Here is a 17,731-nt window from a genome sequence, read left to right as displayed (position 1 = left end):
ACAAACAGACAGATCTTACAGATCACTAAGCATAACATCATCCTATCTACCATGATATAGATCTAATAGATCACTACAGTACACAATCATACGATAAACCAGGATAACAATCCAAAGGGCCAGCCTTGGTTCCTTCGACCCGTAAGTACAATAAGGAAAACTCATCTCGCAAATAGAACTGAACTGATAAGGCCTGATTCCGAATCTCAGCTCTCAAACCGATACCTATTTCCACCAAAAGACCAATTCCATCAAAAACCCAAAATACGCAAAATGCCCCCAAGGTCTAACTTGGTCAAACTTGGTAAAAGTCAAATGGTCAAACTCACTAAGTCAACTGAGTCAACCCAACCGAGTCAACCCACCGAGCTGACCCAGTGCGAGTACGCGGGGCGTACTCCTGAGGTACACTTAGCGTACTCCAAACCTCGCATTGACCATTATCGGGGTGGTTGACCGAGTACGCGGAGCATACTTCCTCTTATACGGGGCGTACCCTCACACCACCCAAAATACCCATTAAGTGCTTCATCCAACAAGTCCAAACGTCCAATTTCAGATCTAAGCCCAAAAAGGTATTCCAAACCATACAGTCTCCAACTTTATGGTTTTGCATGCCTTATTAAGTCCAAAAACCAAGATCCTACTTTGTCTTAACCACTTAAGACCTCTATAACTTGCATGCATGCACCAAATGAGCCAAGATAGCACTTTTATGACTTAATGCACCTCATTTCTTCAGAAATGACGAATCCTTTGGTCTTAGAGTAGATCATACTCATTAAGTCCAAGAAAAGGGACTAAAAACACATAAATTCGTCATGGCAAGATCTTAAAGAAATACAAGACAAAATCAAAGCTTTATACCTTTTGGAGCTTCTCAAGAAGGTAAGATTCCATATCTACAAGTTGCTCACACACCAAGGCTTCTCTAAGAATCTTTTTCTTCCTTCAATACACCAAGAATACACACTTGAACTCCAAAACACACACTCAAAGGTTAGGTCTTTCAAAAACATCTCATAGGAGGTAGAGGTTGGAAAGGTGGGGAGAAATGATCCATAATTGTGCTTAAATGCCCCTCAAACCCTAAAATTAGGGTTTCCTCCTAACATTAGTATGCCCATCATACATAAGTGTACACCCTAGTACGCTCAGCGTACACACATGTACGTTTGGCGTACTTCTCCTGCCTAAATTACAAAATTGCCACAAGGGCTTCAAAGCATAATTCATGGACTTAGGGACCAATTTGACATAAAATAGAATTATAGGGATGAATTTAGAAGTAATTGAAACTCCAGGATGTTACAGCGAGGCTTTTTGAACTTAGGGATTATATGTCATATTTTTCGAAAGCACGGGGAACATTTATAAAGTTTTTCCTTAATTAAAAAAATATTAATTCCATATTTATTTCCCTTGATTTTGGAATTAGGATTTATCCCAATACATAATTAAAAGTTTAGATTTTAAGTGGTTAAGATTACTATTAATTATCAAGTAATTATCCTAAAAACTAAATAGGCAAGCAAATCTCGGATCTGGTGGAACCCAAAAGTGTGACGCGCCACGCAGGCGTGGGCCCCTGACGATCAATAGGGTTTTTTGGTTTTTTAGTTTTTTATTCCAATTTCAACTATGCACATATAATAGAAAGGACCCTAGTATTTGATACCACTAATAGGTTTTCTAGGTTACATTAAACTTAATTGCACATCAGAAACATCATAAAATCCATTTATAGGAACATGTAACCGAGAGATCGATGTCTTTTTCTCATTGTAGCAACATAATATTGAAACAATCATAAACCCTAGCATAGATCGAAATTCATAGAAGGGATTACATACCTTTAGTGTTATAGTCGTATGTAGCATTCTTGAACCTCATATCTGCTTCAGAAAGCTAGCACCAAAAATATGGTTGCCTCTAATGGCTCACACCCAAACCCTACAAACCGTAGAATGAACTTGAGGAGAGATGATGGAGGGGGAACTTTCAAATCTTGCTTCACCTGGAAGTTGTTAAAATGTGTCATGGTCGTTGCGAGGGGACAACTTTATGGTACACTTTATAAAACCCATGTAAATCTACTTCAACTAAGTCTGAATGTTGTTGAAGAAGAGACATCACCAAACTTATGGCACACAACACTAGGCCACATGAGCGTGAAGGGATTGACGATTTTTGCAAAGGATTTTATTTCAATGGAAAAAGATGTCGCGTTGGATCCATGTGAATACTGCCTATTTGGGAAACAACATAGAGATTCCTTTACCTCCACAAGAAAAAACTGCTCTGATTTGTTGAGCCTTGTCCACTTCGACGTATGTGGACCCATTGAAGTAGAAGCTCTTAGTGGAAGCAGGCATTTTGTTACATTCATTGATGATGTGTCACTAAAGGTATGGGCATAATGTCTCATATCAAAGGACCAAGTATTGGAATGCTTCAAAGCTTTTCATGCAATGGTGGAAAGACAAACAAGGAAGCACGTAAGTCTCAAAGGCATTCTGGCGTGAAGTTGTATTAGCAACTTGCTCTCTAATAAATAGGTCACCTTCTGTTTCGTTGAATTTTAAAGATCCATAGAAGATACGGACGTGTAAAGACATCTTATATTCTTACTTGAGAGTATTTTGGTTCAAGTCGTTTTCACATGTATCAAATGAATTACATAAGAAGTTGGAACACAAATCCACTTAATGCATCTTTATTTGGTATTGAGATGAAGAGTTCGGGTACAAGCTATAGGACCCAGAATTGAAGAAGGTTATTCGAAGCAGAGATATGGTTTCTATGAAAACTAGTATTATGATTTCAAGGCATCGGTTAAAGAGCGACAGAGCTCTAAAGTTTCAAAAACAATATCTAATATGATGTTTCCACTTAAGAAGAGGATGAATAATTTGATGATGCAGATCAAGAAGTTGTTGAGCAGGGAGAGTTACACCGCCATGATACTTCAGCTTCATTACCAAAAGTTTCAAATGAAGGAAGTCAAGTTTGACGATCTAAATGAGTTCATGATCCATCGAAAAATATGCAACTTCAAACTATATCCTTCTTACAAGCGAGGGGGGCCAGAGAGCTTTCAAAGGGCTCAATCTCATATTGACAAATCCAATTGGTAGAAGGTCATGGAAGAAGAAATGAATTCTTTGTAGAAGGCTCAAACATATGTGTTGGTGAAACTCCCCATAGGAAAGAAATCTTTAAAAAACAAGCTAGATTTCAAGTATGACGTATAAGGTAAGACTCATTGTTAAAGGTTTGCAACAAAAAGAAGGAAGCGAATTTTATGAGATTTTTTCACCAATTGTGAAGATGATGTACATTCGAGTTGTACTTGAATTGGTTGTCAGTCTAGATCTTGAACTTGAGCAAATGGATGTGAAAACAACATTTTTCCATGGTGATTTAAACAAATAAATATGCATGGAGTAGCCTAATGGTTTTAAAGTCCCTAAGAAATATCATATTATCTGTAATTTGAAGAAGACACTTCATGGTCTTAAGCAAGCCCCAAGGCAATGGTATAAGAAGTTTGACTCATTCATGGTAAGTCACAAGTACAAAGAACTATTGCAGACCACTATTTGTACCTAAACAAGTTTCTAAATGGGAAATTTGTCATCATTTTTCTTTACATGGATGATATGATAATAATGGGCCTATATACAACGATGATCGACAATTTGAAGAAGGATTTGTCTATGTTCTTTGATATGAAAAAGTTAGGCCCAACACAACATATACTGGAAATGAAAATTATACGTGATAGAAAATCAAGAAAATATATTTGTTGCAGGAGTATGTTAAACGTGTCATCAAAAGTATGTTAAACGTCCCTCTTCCAAGAAAGAAAGAGAATAGATGAAGATAGTCTCTTATTCCTTAGTCGTAGGAAGTCTTATGTATGTGATGGTGTGTGCAATACCAAATATTGCTCATGATGTTGTTGGTGTGAGCAGATATCTAGCAAATCTAGGAAAGCAACATTGGGAAGCAGTCAAGTTGATACTTCGATAACTTAAGGGTAGTTCGAAATTATGTTTATGTTACGGGGGAGAAAAGAAAATCGTGGAAGGTTATACAAATGTTTATATGGAACAAGATCTTGATAATAGGAAATCTACATCAACTTACAATTTCACTTTGACAGGGGTAGCTATCTCATGGAAATCCAAGTTACAAAAGTGTGTAGCACAGTTAACAACAAAATTTTAGTACATTTTGGATGTTGAAGTTGCAAGGAGCTTATAGGGCTAAAATGGTTTCGTTAAGAATTAGGTTTTCGACAAGAATAGTACATCATCCATTGCGATAGTCAGGCTGCTATGGACTTGAGCAAGAACTCGTTGTACCATTCCCACATAAAACACATTGATATCTGTTATCATTAGCTTAGAGAAGTAATTGAGGGAGGAGAACTGAAGTTGTTAAAGATCAACACCAATGACAATTCTGCAGACATATTGACAAAGGTGGTGACATAAGAGAAACACAAACTATGTGTTGACATAGTTAGGACGAGGATTGTTAGACGGAGACTACAGGGGGAGATTTGTTGTGTTCCAGCCTCCAAAACTATAGTAGCCCATTTTGTTGATAAAAGAGAAGCTAGCATGCCATCTTCTTCCTACCCTATGATAACACATTAAAAGAATGTCGGAGAAGTATTGGATGTCATGACTATAAATATAGGCTTCATCTTCAGTTGTAATGAATCCCAAAACACATAGAGTTAGATAGTATAACATTAGTGTGGGAGTGTCAGAAAAGAGGGTTGGTTTTTTGTAATAGTTGAGTGTGAGAGTTTCTCTTCCTATTGTAATTTTGTTCTTGTGTTGAATAGAAGAGTTTTCCAATCCTAACACACATGTCTTACATGACTTTGTTAAGTCACTTCAAGAAGAAAAAGATTCATTTCGTTTGGAATTATTTGTGTGGGGTTCTTATTCAATATCTGACTAGAGTGGTTCTCAGTGATGCTCCGATGATTATGCTTCCATTTATGGTCTGAAATTGTTATGAGTTTTAACCATAACAAAAGGTCAATGAAAATTTCTTTTCATTGGTATTAGGGGTTAATTGTTGGTGTCATGTATGATTGTTCAAATATAAATATTGAAGTAAATCTTGAAGATGGGATGATGGAATTTAATTCTTTTTCTATTCGGAAAGAAAACCCAAATCAATCTGAGATTGAATTTTATTGGTCAGATTCCCAGTGGCGGATGCTTTAAGAGGCCAGGGGAGGCCATGGCCCCTGCGCTTTTTTGCCTACTAAAGAGTAATATCCATTACAAGCTTAAAAATAGAAATATATCTTGCCAAAGAATAAGGTTTATTGGAGCAATCAACTTGTATCTCCTTTTCTTATAGTATAACAACAGATAAATTTTTGAGAGACGGTGAGAGGATACTTAATAATCTAAAACCTAAATTCAAAAGTGTACAAATTCTATCGAAATATCAAACAATTTAAACCCTTCTCTAAACTATGAAAAAACCCACAACACCTGTTTTATCTCAACTTTAGAAAGCCCACAAAAATTGAAAAAATAAAGCTATAAAGTAAAATTAAGAAACCTTATTCACACCTCTCCGATTGCCCATAGTTGCCTTATGAGTGGTTCAAGTTATTGTCTGCAACCCTTGCTCCCCATTGCCTATGTGTTTAACCGACCTTGCATCCCGCTTATCTCGTCTTTGAGGTATCGTCATCATTGTACACACATTCCACGCTATTTTTAGCATTCGACTATGTTTTTTTATTAAGTGAATAGGATAGGATATATGAAAAGCTTTATTTATTTATTTTTATATTTTTTACCTATTGTAAGTGTTGTGAGCAGAAATCCTAATACTATAATTTATTAGGATTGTTAATTTCACATGTTTTTTTGGACTCTTGATTCTATAGGATCGTTTTAGTTTATGAGGTAATTGCTTGCTTTAGAATTGTTAATTTTATGTGTAACATTTTATGCATGTGTAATTTGTGTTGTAAAAAAAAAAAAAAAAAACTTTGGTTTTTCAAACCAAAGGAGTGAAACAAACATAAAAACTAGTGAACAAATATAAAGATAGTCTTTTTCCTTATTTTCAATAAGTTTGAATTGTTAATTCTATATGTATCATTAAAATTATTAATTATAAAATAGTTTGTAAAACTACTTAAATTATTTTCAAAATCATAACTAGATAAAACATACAAGGTAGATTTGAAATAAAACCGAACTAGTTTTGTATTTCATTAAGATATCTCTCGGCCCCCTAGTTTTACTTTTCGTGTTCCGCCCCTGCAGATTCCTAAGGAAATGTTGTAGCGTGTGCCATCTTCTTCTCCTGTTTTAACAAGTATCGAAGTCAGCTCTATTTATACAAGAAAGTGACCCTCCACAGCTCTCCATGTGTTGGTGAAGATAAGCTTTTGTTCTGAGTGTTCAAGTTGATGAAGTGGATGAACCGCAAAGGAAGAAGGAAGACCACCATAGTTGATAGCAACACCGAAGTCATACTTGTCTGAATTGTTTATTAGACAAGATCTTTTGTATAAGATTGGTGTTAGTAAATAATGCTAAATATGGGATGTTTTTCTGCCATATTTGTGCATGGTCTTATCTAGCTAAGTACTTTTTGAGTCTATAAATAGAAGTCGTAGTTGTTGGTTAGAAGTATAATTGAGATTAGAGTTGTGTAATACGTGTGCATATCCTATTATCCTTATACTAAAAATCTATTTTCAATATCTTGTGATATTAAAAAAAAAAAAAAAAAAAAAAAAAAAAAAAAAAAAAAATCTTGATTACCTCTCGTGCATGAGTATATGATCAGTATAAAGAAGTTGAATACAAGTAATCAAAAGACAATCAATGTTTCCATATCACTTTTTTTCTCTACTACACCAAAAAGATGTATATATGTATATTTATTTATATATAATATATCTATATAAATCACCAGCAACATAACTCAAGTTCACTAGTAAGGAGATTGGCCAATGATGTTTCCACGAGGATAATAGCTGCAAATAACGAACCACCAATTATTATTAGTGCACTGAACCCTTGCACACCCAAGTTGATTAGAATTACGCCACACCACTTGAGTATAGTGTCCACAAACATGTCCACTGGCACAAGTCTTTGTGGCATAATCATAATAAGTCTTCTCAGCTACCCATAAATTCACTGCTGCAGTGCCTGTGAAGTTACCACTACCAATAGCAAGGTTCTCACCATAAGGTCCACTAGAATGGACAAGATTGCAGTCTGCTTTCCTCTGGTTAGCATAGTTTTGAGCATAGGTAGCCACAGTGGCATTCCATATCATGTCAGCGACACCCACTTGGGTACGAGCTCCATAATTGTGAGCATCTAAGTAATTTTGTTGGGAGTTTTGGGCATTGATGGTGTGAAGAATTGCTAGGGTAAAGAAACAAACAAGTGTAAATGAGAGTTTAAATGACTCCATAACTATAGTTACTTTGTTAGATAATTGATGTTCGATGATGAAGGGACATGAAATACAAAAGGGTATTTATAGGATGTTATGTGCTATTGGGATGGCCATTTGACATGTGCAAAGGTGAATAAGTTAAGCATGCAAATCTAAGCAAAGTCGCCAAAACTTCCCCTTTGGACATAGAGGCCTTTGCTTCAAATCTTGAAATTCCACAAGTGGCGTTAATGTCTTAAAATAATCACAAATTAAACCCCCATTTGGGCTTACACCATCCGATACCCAATAAAAAGGAAACAAGTCGCAACTATATTGAGATTTGACTGAATTAATGCTTTTAGGTACGTATCGTAACATAACATATCTTATATAAAATATTGCATTTGTTTTGTACAGATTTTGTGTATGTTTCTTGGATGCATTTGGCTCTTGTTGGTTTCTATTATCCATGCAAAATGCCTTCGGTATGGTGCAAAATGTATGTATAAGATCATTGATAAAAATTAAAGTGTCAAAGTTTCAGGTTGAATCAAACTTTATATAGTTGCACCGGTCAATTGTTTTTTTTTTTCTATTTTTGGGTTTCATATATAAATAATATACAAAATAAAATTATAAAAACTATTTTTAAAATAATAGTATAATTTTTTTATAAAGTGATTTAATTTGAAGAGACTATATATGAACAAACACCGATGCACATTATGTGACTTTATAAACTTCTCAGCCTATTTTTGTCAATCCTTTTTCGTTATTATTTCATGGCCTAATGGTATCAGGAATTGTTGTAACAAAAACTAATATTTCATTTTAATTATCAACCTATATGTTGCAATAATCTTTGAGTGCAAGTTCTTCCTGTGTATTTTTTTTATTTTGTAAAAATGTTTTTGATATAAATGTAACTATTATGTATGTAGAACTACCATCGAATCATAAACGAAATATACAACATACATTACTAATATATATATATATATATATATATATATATATATATATATATATATATATATATATATATATATATATATATATATATATATATATATATATATATATATATAATACGATGCATAGAGTGTACCAAAAGGATACATTTCCGTTGATCATTTACAATTTAGGTAATTCGTGTCAAATATGTTGATGTCATGTTGCTACATATGTAACTTGTACTAAAAGAATTTGTAATTTAATGGATAATGGAAAGACCTTTTATTTAATTTTTATAGCCCAATTGATATTATAAAGTAGGTTATTATTTTTCCTAAAATTAAATAATAAATACAGAACTTGAACACGGACGGCGCTCATTTACTAGAGAAGTCTCCACGGACCAGGTCATGGCATGGCAATGTAACGTCACCGTTTGATGCCAATTAGTTATCGAAGTTTGGCCAAGACAAGTAGATTGACATAAAATATATAAGTAATAATAAAGATGTAGTTTAGAAATAGGATTTAAAGTATATATGAGTTAGTAGTTATAAAAAATGGTGTGCTCTAATTAAAGAAACTGTGATTTGGCTCCTTGTAAACCCATCGTAGTTATGAAAAAGTTTGTTTCATTAATATTTAGAGGAAACTTGATAGAATTTAGTTGGATACCTACCTAATTCCATGAATAAAAAATATGACTAATATTATAAAAGCCTTAAATTTTTAACGCGTAATTAGAAAAAAAAACATAATATTCTTTTATTGTTATGCTCACAATTTTTTCGCAAAATTATCACTCTAGCTCACTTACTGAGTTTCATGGTTAACTTGGTTAACTTTTTAGCAAAATCAATCCTAAGAAGTTCAAATTTTGTTCCTGAAGTTTGCAAAAAATTACACCGCATGTTTTTTAACTTTGTTTTTTGTTTTTTGTATATTTTATTTATTTTTGGTTTTTTTATAAATATATATATACATTTTTTATTTTCTTTTTTTATATACTTTATTTATTTTCATTTTGTAACTTTATTTTTCAACAATTTGATTTTATTACCTTTTTACCTTTTGTTTTTTTTTTCTATTTTAGTTATTTATAGCTTTCGAATGTTTTAATTAATTTTCATTCAAGTAAACGAACTTGAATTCAATATAAATTATTATAACAAGTTTTTATATAGAGACCGACTATTATTATTTTTTTGTTCTTTCTTTTAATTTATTATGAAATTGAAAGATATTATCTTGAATTTAAACTATTGATATCACATATAAAAATAGATTTGATTTGTAGTTATATAACACTGAAACACTAATTCTCAATAAACAAGCTAATTTTTTTAATTTTCATTTTTCTGAAACATAAATATAATAGCACTAAAAAAATGGACCGAAATTACAAATATAAACATAACTATTTTATTTACTTGAATAAAAATAAAAAAAAATTACAAAAACTATAAATTATCAAAATTGTAATATACTCTAATATATTAATACATTTTACATTTTTTGAAAAAGGTCAAGAAAAAGTTAAAAAAAATAACAAATAAGAAAAAAAAAAGATGAAAAATTAAAATATAATACAAAAAGAAATATGAAAAAAAAAACTATTAACAAAAAAACTCTAATATACTCTATATATAAAAGAAAGAAATTAAAAATGTATATATATATATATATATATATATATATATATATATATAAGTAAAATAAATAAAGTATACAAAAAACAAAAAATATAGTTAAAATACCATGTGGTGTCATTTTTTGCAAACCTCGGGGACCAAACTGAACTTTTTAGGACTGGTTTTGTATTGACCCAATTTTCAAAAGAAATTTTTCATTTTTAGTTAGCCAAAACACTTTCCATAAACCATGAAATCCCAAATACAATTGTTTTCAAATTCGTAACAATAACAATATTATTTCAAATCATTAGAGTGTCCCATAAAAACGTCTGAGAGAGAATGCACGCCGCGTTATCAAACCTTGCCCTTGCCCTTAGGGTCAGATGTACCTGAAACAAATCCCACAAACTGTAAGTTAATGCTTAGTGAGTTCCCTAAAGCATACCCCACACAATCCACCTAAACATATAATCATATTAGCTATAAAAGCTACATGTATCACAACAGCCATGCATACAACATATATCACAACAGACGGGTGTCATGACAACCCTCACATGGTCTTAGCCAACTACCACACAAACCAGACATGCAAACATATCAGGTTGCCCTAAAAACCCTCCAGGGTCTTACTCTGGGAGCCATGGGAACCCCTACATGGTCTTAGCCCAGGGATGCCATGGAAAACCAAGTGCCTCGGTGCCTTAGACCCATTAGTATGGTGAACAGACTCACCTTTCGAATGTTGAACTGAAAAGCTAAGATCAACTATATCCCACGCACTGCTCCAACTCAACCGCCTACAATCATTATGTGATTAACTTGTCACAGTCCCGAAATACCATAATCATCCTCAAACTCAACCCTAGTCAACCCGAGTCAACAGTCCATGTTGACCTCAACTCGTCGAGTGCATCTAGCAACTCGTCGAGTTCCTCCCCAGTCCATTCCACTTAATCTCGAGTCAACTCATCGAGTTCATCAAATGTACATAAGACCAAAATTTCATGCAGACCAAAACTCTAATCCTTCACTACACTCATTCAGAATCTCGAAAACGGGTAAACCCTACCTGTGGGATCTAAGGTCCCAAACTTCATATCCAACCTCCCTTGGTGTAGTTACCATGTAAAGTTGCAAACTTTATGTGCATGCAAGGCCTCACAAGGCTAAAACATCGAAACTAAGCTTCCTACAAAGTTTTAGTGCATGGAAAGGGCCTAAGCTGGATAAAGTGAGCAACTTTATGTCATTGAGGACCTAGAGATGTCCAAATCTAGAACCATATCCTTGTGATAAGTCCAAATCTGAGTATGACGTCCTTTTTGGCACTAAAAGTGACCATTTACTTCAAAGAAAAGGGATTTAAGCAATTAGAGATCAAGATAGTGACTTTATACCTCAAGATGGTTGCCAATACATAGTAAATGTCGGATCTACTGCTTCTCTCCTTGCTACTTATTCTTCAAGCCCCAAAATCCTTCACAACCACACCAAAATCACTCTCAAAAGTTGTCTTTCTCACTCAAGAAGGTGAAAGGCTCAATCTAGGGTTTCTCTGGCTGTAGGAATGATAGAAGAGGCTGCAGATGAGCCATAAGTTCTTTAAATATGGTACAAACCACTAAAAATTAGGGTTTCTCTTTACAGTTCCTACTCATCGATTCGGGTCCTCCGACTCGTCGAGTAGGTCTAAAGTCCCGCGTCCTCATAGTAGCTTCTACTCGACGATTTGGAGCTCCCCAACTCACTGAGTCCAAGCACAAAACCCTAAAAACTTAGATAATTTAAATGATACCTGGAACATGTGTTACAAATCTCCCCCACTCGAACTAGACTTCGTCCTCCAAGTTTGTTGACCCAAATAAGTTCGGGTAGTGGTCCCGCATCTCCTCTTCTGGCTCCTATGTCCATTCGGAGCCCCTTCGGTGCTGCCATTGCACCTTTACTAGCTTCACTTCCTTGTTCCGAAGAACCTTGGTCTTCCTATCTAGAATCACAATAGGCCTCTCAATGTTGTTCAGGCTCTCGTCCACCTGAATGTCGTCCAGAGAAACAACCACGGTGTCACACCCCAAAACCAAGAACGGCGGAAACGTTCTGGGGCGGAGGACGTCATGTACAGTATCACAACAATGTAAAGTAGTAAACAAGCAACAACATCATCCATTGCATTAATAATAGAATTATTATACAAGTGTGTTCTGTCAAATTTTGATAAACACTAAAGCATAAATCAAAATGAAAGATGAGTCTTCAACGAGCTCCATCTTCCCTAGTCCTTGCATCGGTACCTGTCTATCATGACCTGAGGATACAAGTAATTTTGAAAGCGAGTATCAGCTTTGAAGCTGGTGAGATCATAAGTATTTTAGTGTCTTAATTTGTATGTAAGAATTTGTAAGTTTATGAATGGTAAGTATGGAAAATGTATATGAATTGTAAGTATTGAAAATGTATATGAACTGTAAATGTAAAAATGTTTGTAAAACAACTGTAAACGTTTGAAAAACCCTAGAAATCCCTATGATTCCTACTATTATATACAGCGTGTCTTCTACCAAGACCTAACTGTTCTCAATGTAGTCTTCTACTAAGACTTAACTGTTCTAAATGTTCGTTTCTTGTAAAAGTGTGTAATTTTCCCAAGTGTAACTATCATTTACAAAATATAGTTTTTACATTTAATGTTTAAGTGAAATGATCACTAAAATGTGAAAAGGGGAAATTAATGTAGTACTATAGTGTTGTATTATAGGAACTATTGTTGTACTAACTACCTTAAACCGGATTTATATTAAGGTATCATGTGATTAATTGCACCATACTATCGACTGGTAACAACGATATACGAATGGTCGTAAAAACGGAATGACGTTTGGCACCCGCAGACCTGCAGGTTCGGCTGTAGCTAGCAGCAAGGTGTAGGATAGTCAATCCAGTATAGATCTATACTCAAACTCACGCTCTCCCTCCAAGAGAATTCTGGCTACAACTCGGGCCAGGACATTTAAGGCATGCTCCGATACAGTGGATCACAATTATTAACGTATTAATGTATATGTAATGTAATGAACTGTTCTAGCTGTAATGTACGTGCTCTCTACCTAGCAAGTATAGTAATGTAATCATTCTAGTATATTTGTATATGTTCTCTTTCTAGTATAGTTGTATATGTTCTTCTCTAGTATAGTTGTATATGTTCTTCTCTAGTATAGTTGTATATGTTCTTCTCTAGTATAGTTGTATATGTTCTTCTAGTAGTAAGTATTGACTCATGAATGAACTGACTCATAGTATGATATCGCATTCTAGTAATAGTTATAGTATCTTCCTAAACTACCCATATGGTAGTTTACTAGTAATCTAACTGGTACGTATGAACATGGATGTACACCTTTGCTACCCAAGGGCATGGGATTAACTGGAAGGGCCTTTATGACTATATATGTACATATGTTATATAAATAATATTTAAACGACCTTCGGACGAGTACCCGATATCCCACCAGACCACATCTCAAGCGCGAAAAGGAAATAGGGTGGATAGCCTTCCTAAGTCTTTTAAACATTTCTTATATAACTATACATATAGAGGCATGCAATTTATAATTTAAAAGCATAAAATAAGATTTGTAAAACCTTTGAACATAAATATTTTCTAAGAAAAGACCGACTTGATGTCGATCTATAAAATGGTTTTGAAGGCATGGGTTTGATAAAGCAGTTTAGTATAAAGAACATTTGTTTGAAACACAATTGTAAATAAGTTTGAAATGTAATATACAAATTAAAATGTATAGTGTAATAAGGAGTTTTTAAACACATAAAGTGTTTATGAAAAACATTTGAAGGAAACTGTTTGGTAAAACGGCTAATGAGTAGCCAATCATTTGAATGCTTCTTATTAATCACATATGATTGATATAATAATTAGCACAATTCTACTTGTATCCCCCCCCCCCCCCCCCCGCATAAAATATTTAAAAACAGTTTAAAACATTGATTAAGGGGTATGAACTCACATGTTGTGGGTGATACGGATGAACTGAAGAGGTAGGACTGCTAGGTGTCAAGTGAAGTCTTGAACACACTTATGATCCTAGTTAACATATAATTTCACATATATGTACCAAATTAGTCTATAAACAACTAATAAACAAGTCAAGACACCCTAGGACATGCTAAACACCTTTATCAAGTGTTATTAGCATCTAGGATTGCATCTAAGTGTTTGTAGGGGAAGCTATTGTGTGTAGGGCTCAAGGAATACTCCACCATGAGGTTCACGGCCCTAATGACTTTACTAAGTGAGTTTACGGTCGTAAAGTCATGATTTTACGGCCATAATCTCACACTTATGTTACCATTTGATGTTTGATGCTCTATAAGGCCTTAATAAGCATTTCTACTTAATGGCTTGGTCTATGGAAGAGTTTAGGGCATAATATAACTCCTTTTAGGAGTTTACGGCCTGGGACCATATTCCCTTGGAGTTTACGGCCGTAAACTCCCTTGGAATGATGTTTTTGATGCTTTCAAGTCCCATACTCACATAGGATATGTTCTAGGCAATTGTTCAAGGCTTTAGGAGGAATTATGACACCATTTGGCACCATTTATTGGAGTTCACGTCCCTAGAACCTTTTGGGTCGTGAACTCTCTTTCTCCCTTGAATATTAATTGATTTGGTGGTCTAAACATGTAATGTAGGCTTCTAGTTTGAGATCCGAGGCTTTGAGGAGCATTGGGACTCTTTTGGCCCTTAAAATGGAGTTTACTCCCCAAGTGTTCTTGGGCGGTAAACTCCCAAATCTTGGGGTTTTGGATTGTTTTCTAGTCCTAAATACATTTATAAATAAGCCTAAGTTTGTTACTTATCATGGGGAAAAGACTAGGTAGCATTTAAGCCTCATTTTGGAGTTTACTCTCCAAGAACGTTCTTGGGCGGTAAACTCCCGAATCTCACAGATTTGATATGTAATCTAAGTTATTAAGCACATAATAAGCATTATAAGACAACTAGAGAAGTGTACTCGTGATTTGGGATAAAAACCCGAAGATCCGTGAGAGAGAAAACGGCTTTTCTCTAGTTGGAAATGCGAATAATGAATGAATTTGGTTCAGAATTCTATTTATAGTCCTGAGATATTTTTGGCAGAAAATATTTTTATTCCCGGAATGAACTCTACTATCCTAGAGTATTGGAATAACAGTGTTGCACTAAACCCTAGTGCATCCACTCTCCTGATATCTCCTTAAGTGTAAATCCTGAAAAACTGCCAAACTTATACTCGAAGTCTGGAATTTCACTGTAAATGTTCTAACTTCTATTGGATTGATATGGTTTGTTCAGAATGGAAATTTCGGGTTGTCACACACGGCCTCGTCGGTAACACACTTATGAAGCTGTGACACATGGAAGTTGTTGTAAATCTGGCTAAGCTCGTCTGACAAATCCAAACGATAGGCCACATTGCCCAGTGTTTTCAACACCTACAAGGAAGTTGAAGATGGTGAAAAGCTCTACATGGGAAATGAAACTACCGCGGATATCAAAGTTGTTAGTGATGTCATTTTAAAAATCGCTTCGGGGAAAGATGTGAAACTTAGGGATGTTTTTTATGTTGCTGAACTTCGTAAGAATCTAGTGTTGGGTGGTTTGTTGAATCAGTTTGGTTTTAAGCTTGTGTTTGAATCGGAAAAGTTTGTTTTGTCCAAGAATGGTATGTTTATGGGGAAGGGATATGCCTTGATTGGCATGTTCAAATTGAATGTAATAGTGACAAAAAAAAAATAAAGCAAGTTCAAGTTCTGCTTATTTTCTTGAGTGTCCAAATGTTTGTCATGGTCACTTAGGACATGTAAATTACAATTCTATTAAACGATTAATAAAACTAGATTACATACTAAAACTTAATATTGACTCAAATCACGTATGTCTCACATGTGTTGAAGCCAAACAAACTAGATTATCTTTCCACACAATCAAAAGAAACACCGAACCTCTTGATTAATTCACACTGGTGTGTGTGATTTAAAGCCAATTCACACTAAAGGTGGGAACAAATACTTCATTACATTCATCGATGATAGCAAAAAATATTGTTACATATATTTACTTAAGAGTAAAGATGAAGTAATAGACAAGTTTGTCTTGTACAAAAATGAAGTTACGAATCAACTCAAAAAGAGAATTAAAGTAGTTAGAAGTGGTAGGGGTGGAGAATATGTTTCTCCTTATGCTGAATTCTGTGCGGAAAATGGAATTCACCATGAATTCACATCACCCTATTCGCCTCAATCCAATGGAATTGTTGAAAGAAAGAATCGTACCTTAAAAGAAATGGTTAACACCATGATAATAAGCTCGGGTGTAAAGCAGTCAATGTGGGGGAAGCTATTTTTTCGGCTAACTATCTTCTAAATAAGATACCTCGCAAAGAAAAGAATGAAACACCATATGAACTTTGGATGGGAAGAAAGTCATCGTATAAGTACTTACGAGTGTGGCGGTGCCTAGCTAAAGTTGTTGTACTACCGCCTAAGGTATAAAAGTTAAGTTCTAAAATAGTGGATTGTGTATTCATTAGGTATACGCAAAGTAGTAGTGCTTATCGTTTTCTTGTGCATGATTCTAAGAATCCTGAAATACACAATAATACCATAATGAAATCAAGGAATACTTCATTATTTGAAGATGTATTTCCTTGTTTGAACAAGGAGGTTGAAAGCCCACCTTTACCAAATAGCGAAGCTATTCGAGAGGAAGAACAAGCTCAATCCGAGGAAGAAGAGATAGAACTCAGAAGAAGTAAGAGTGCTAGAGTTGAAAAATCATTTGGTAAATATTTTTTCACCTATATGGTGGAAAATGAACCTAAAACCTACTAAGAGATGGTTACTTCTTCTGATGGACCTCAATGGAAAGAAGCCATCAAAAATAAGGTAGAATCTATCTTAAACAATCATACGTATGAACTAGTGGATCTACCTCCAGGTAGCAAGCCACTGGGTTACCACTGGATTTTTAAGTGAAAGATGAAACCTGATGGTAGTATTGATAAATACATGGAAAGACTATTAATCAAAGGTTATAGACAAAAGGAAGGTCTAGATTACTTTGATATGTATTTATCGGTAACGCGGATAGCATCCATTAGATAGTTCTTGCCATTGCAGCTTTTAGAAACCTACAAGTTCATCAACTAGATGTGAAAAATGCTTTCCTAAACAGGGAGTTGGAAGAAGAAATTTATATGGAGCAATTTGAGGGCTTCATTGCCTCGGGACAGGAGAACAAGGTTTGTAAACTTGTTACGTCTTTATATGGATTAAAAAAGCTCGAAAACAATGGCATCAAAAGTTTGATCAAGTCAGATGGAAAGTGGCTTTAGAATCAATGAGTGTGATAAGTGTATCTATGTGAAAAATACCACTCATGGTTATGTCATCTTGTGTTTATATGTTGATGATATGCTTATCACTGGTAGTGATGACAAGATAATAAAATCCACGAAGGATATGTTGAAATCCATGTTCGACATGAAAGATATAGGTTTAGCGGATGTGATTCTTGGACTCAAGATCACAAGAACCCAAAGTGGTTTGATTTTAAGTCAAACACACTATGTGGATAAGATTCTTGAAAATTTTGCTAAAATAGATGCTAGCATAGCTAGAACACCGAT

General features: G+C 34.5%; 1 protein-coding gene across 1 annotated transcript; it reads right to left on the bottom strand.

The window, feature by feature from the left end:
- Positions 1-6,829: 6,829 nt before the first annotated feature.
- On the bottom strand, positions 6,830-7,513 carry LOC111911471 (pathogenesis-related leaf protein 4). The gene has a single exon (XM_023907252.2). The coding sequence runs from the start codon at positions 7,483-7,485 to the stop codon at positions 6,994-6,996; it is 492 nt and encodes a 163-aa protein (XP_023763020.1). The 5' UTR covers positions 7,486-7,513; the 3' UTR covers positions 6,830-6,993.
- Between the last annotated feature and the right edge of the window lie 10,218 nt (positions 7,514-17,731).

The sequence above is a fragment of the Lactuca sativa genome, chromosome 7, assembly GCF_002870075.4.
Source record: "Lactuca sativa cultivar Salinas chromosome 7, Lsat_Salinas_v11, whole genome shotgun sequence".
Taxonomy (NCBI): Eukaryota; Viridiplantae; Streptophyta; class Magnoliopsida; order Asterales; family Asteraceae; genus Lactuca; species Lactuca sativa.
This window is presented reverse-complemented; position numbering and strand designations above follow the sequence as displayed.

What these genes read in the sequence shown, in the direction of transcription:
- LOC111911471 (XM_023907252.2), bottom strand. Translation starts at nt 7,485, where the DNA reads ATGGAGTCATTTAAACTCTCATTTACACTTGTTTGTTTCTTTACCCTA.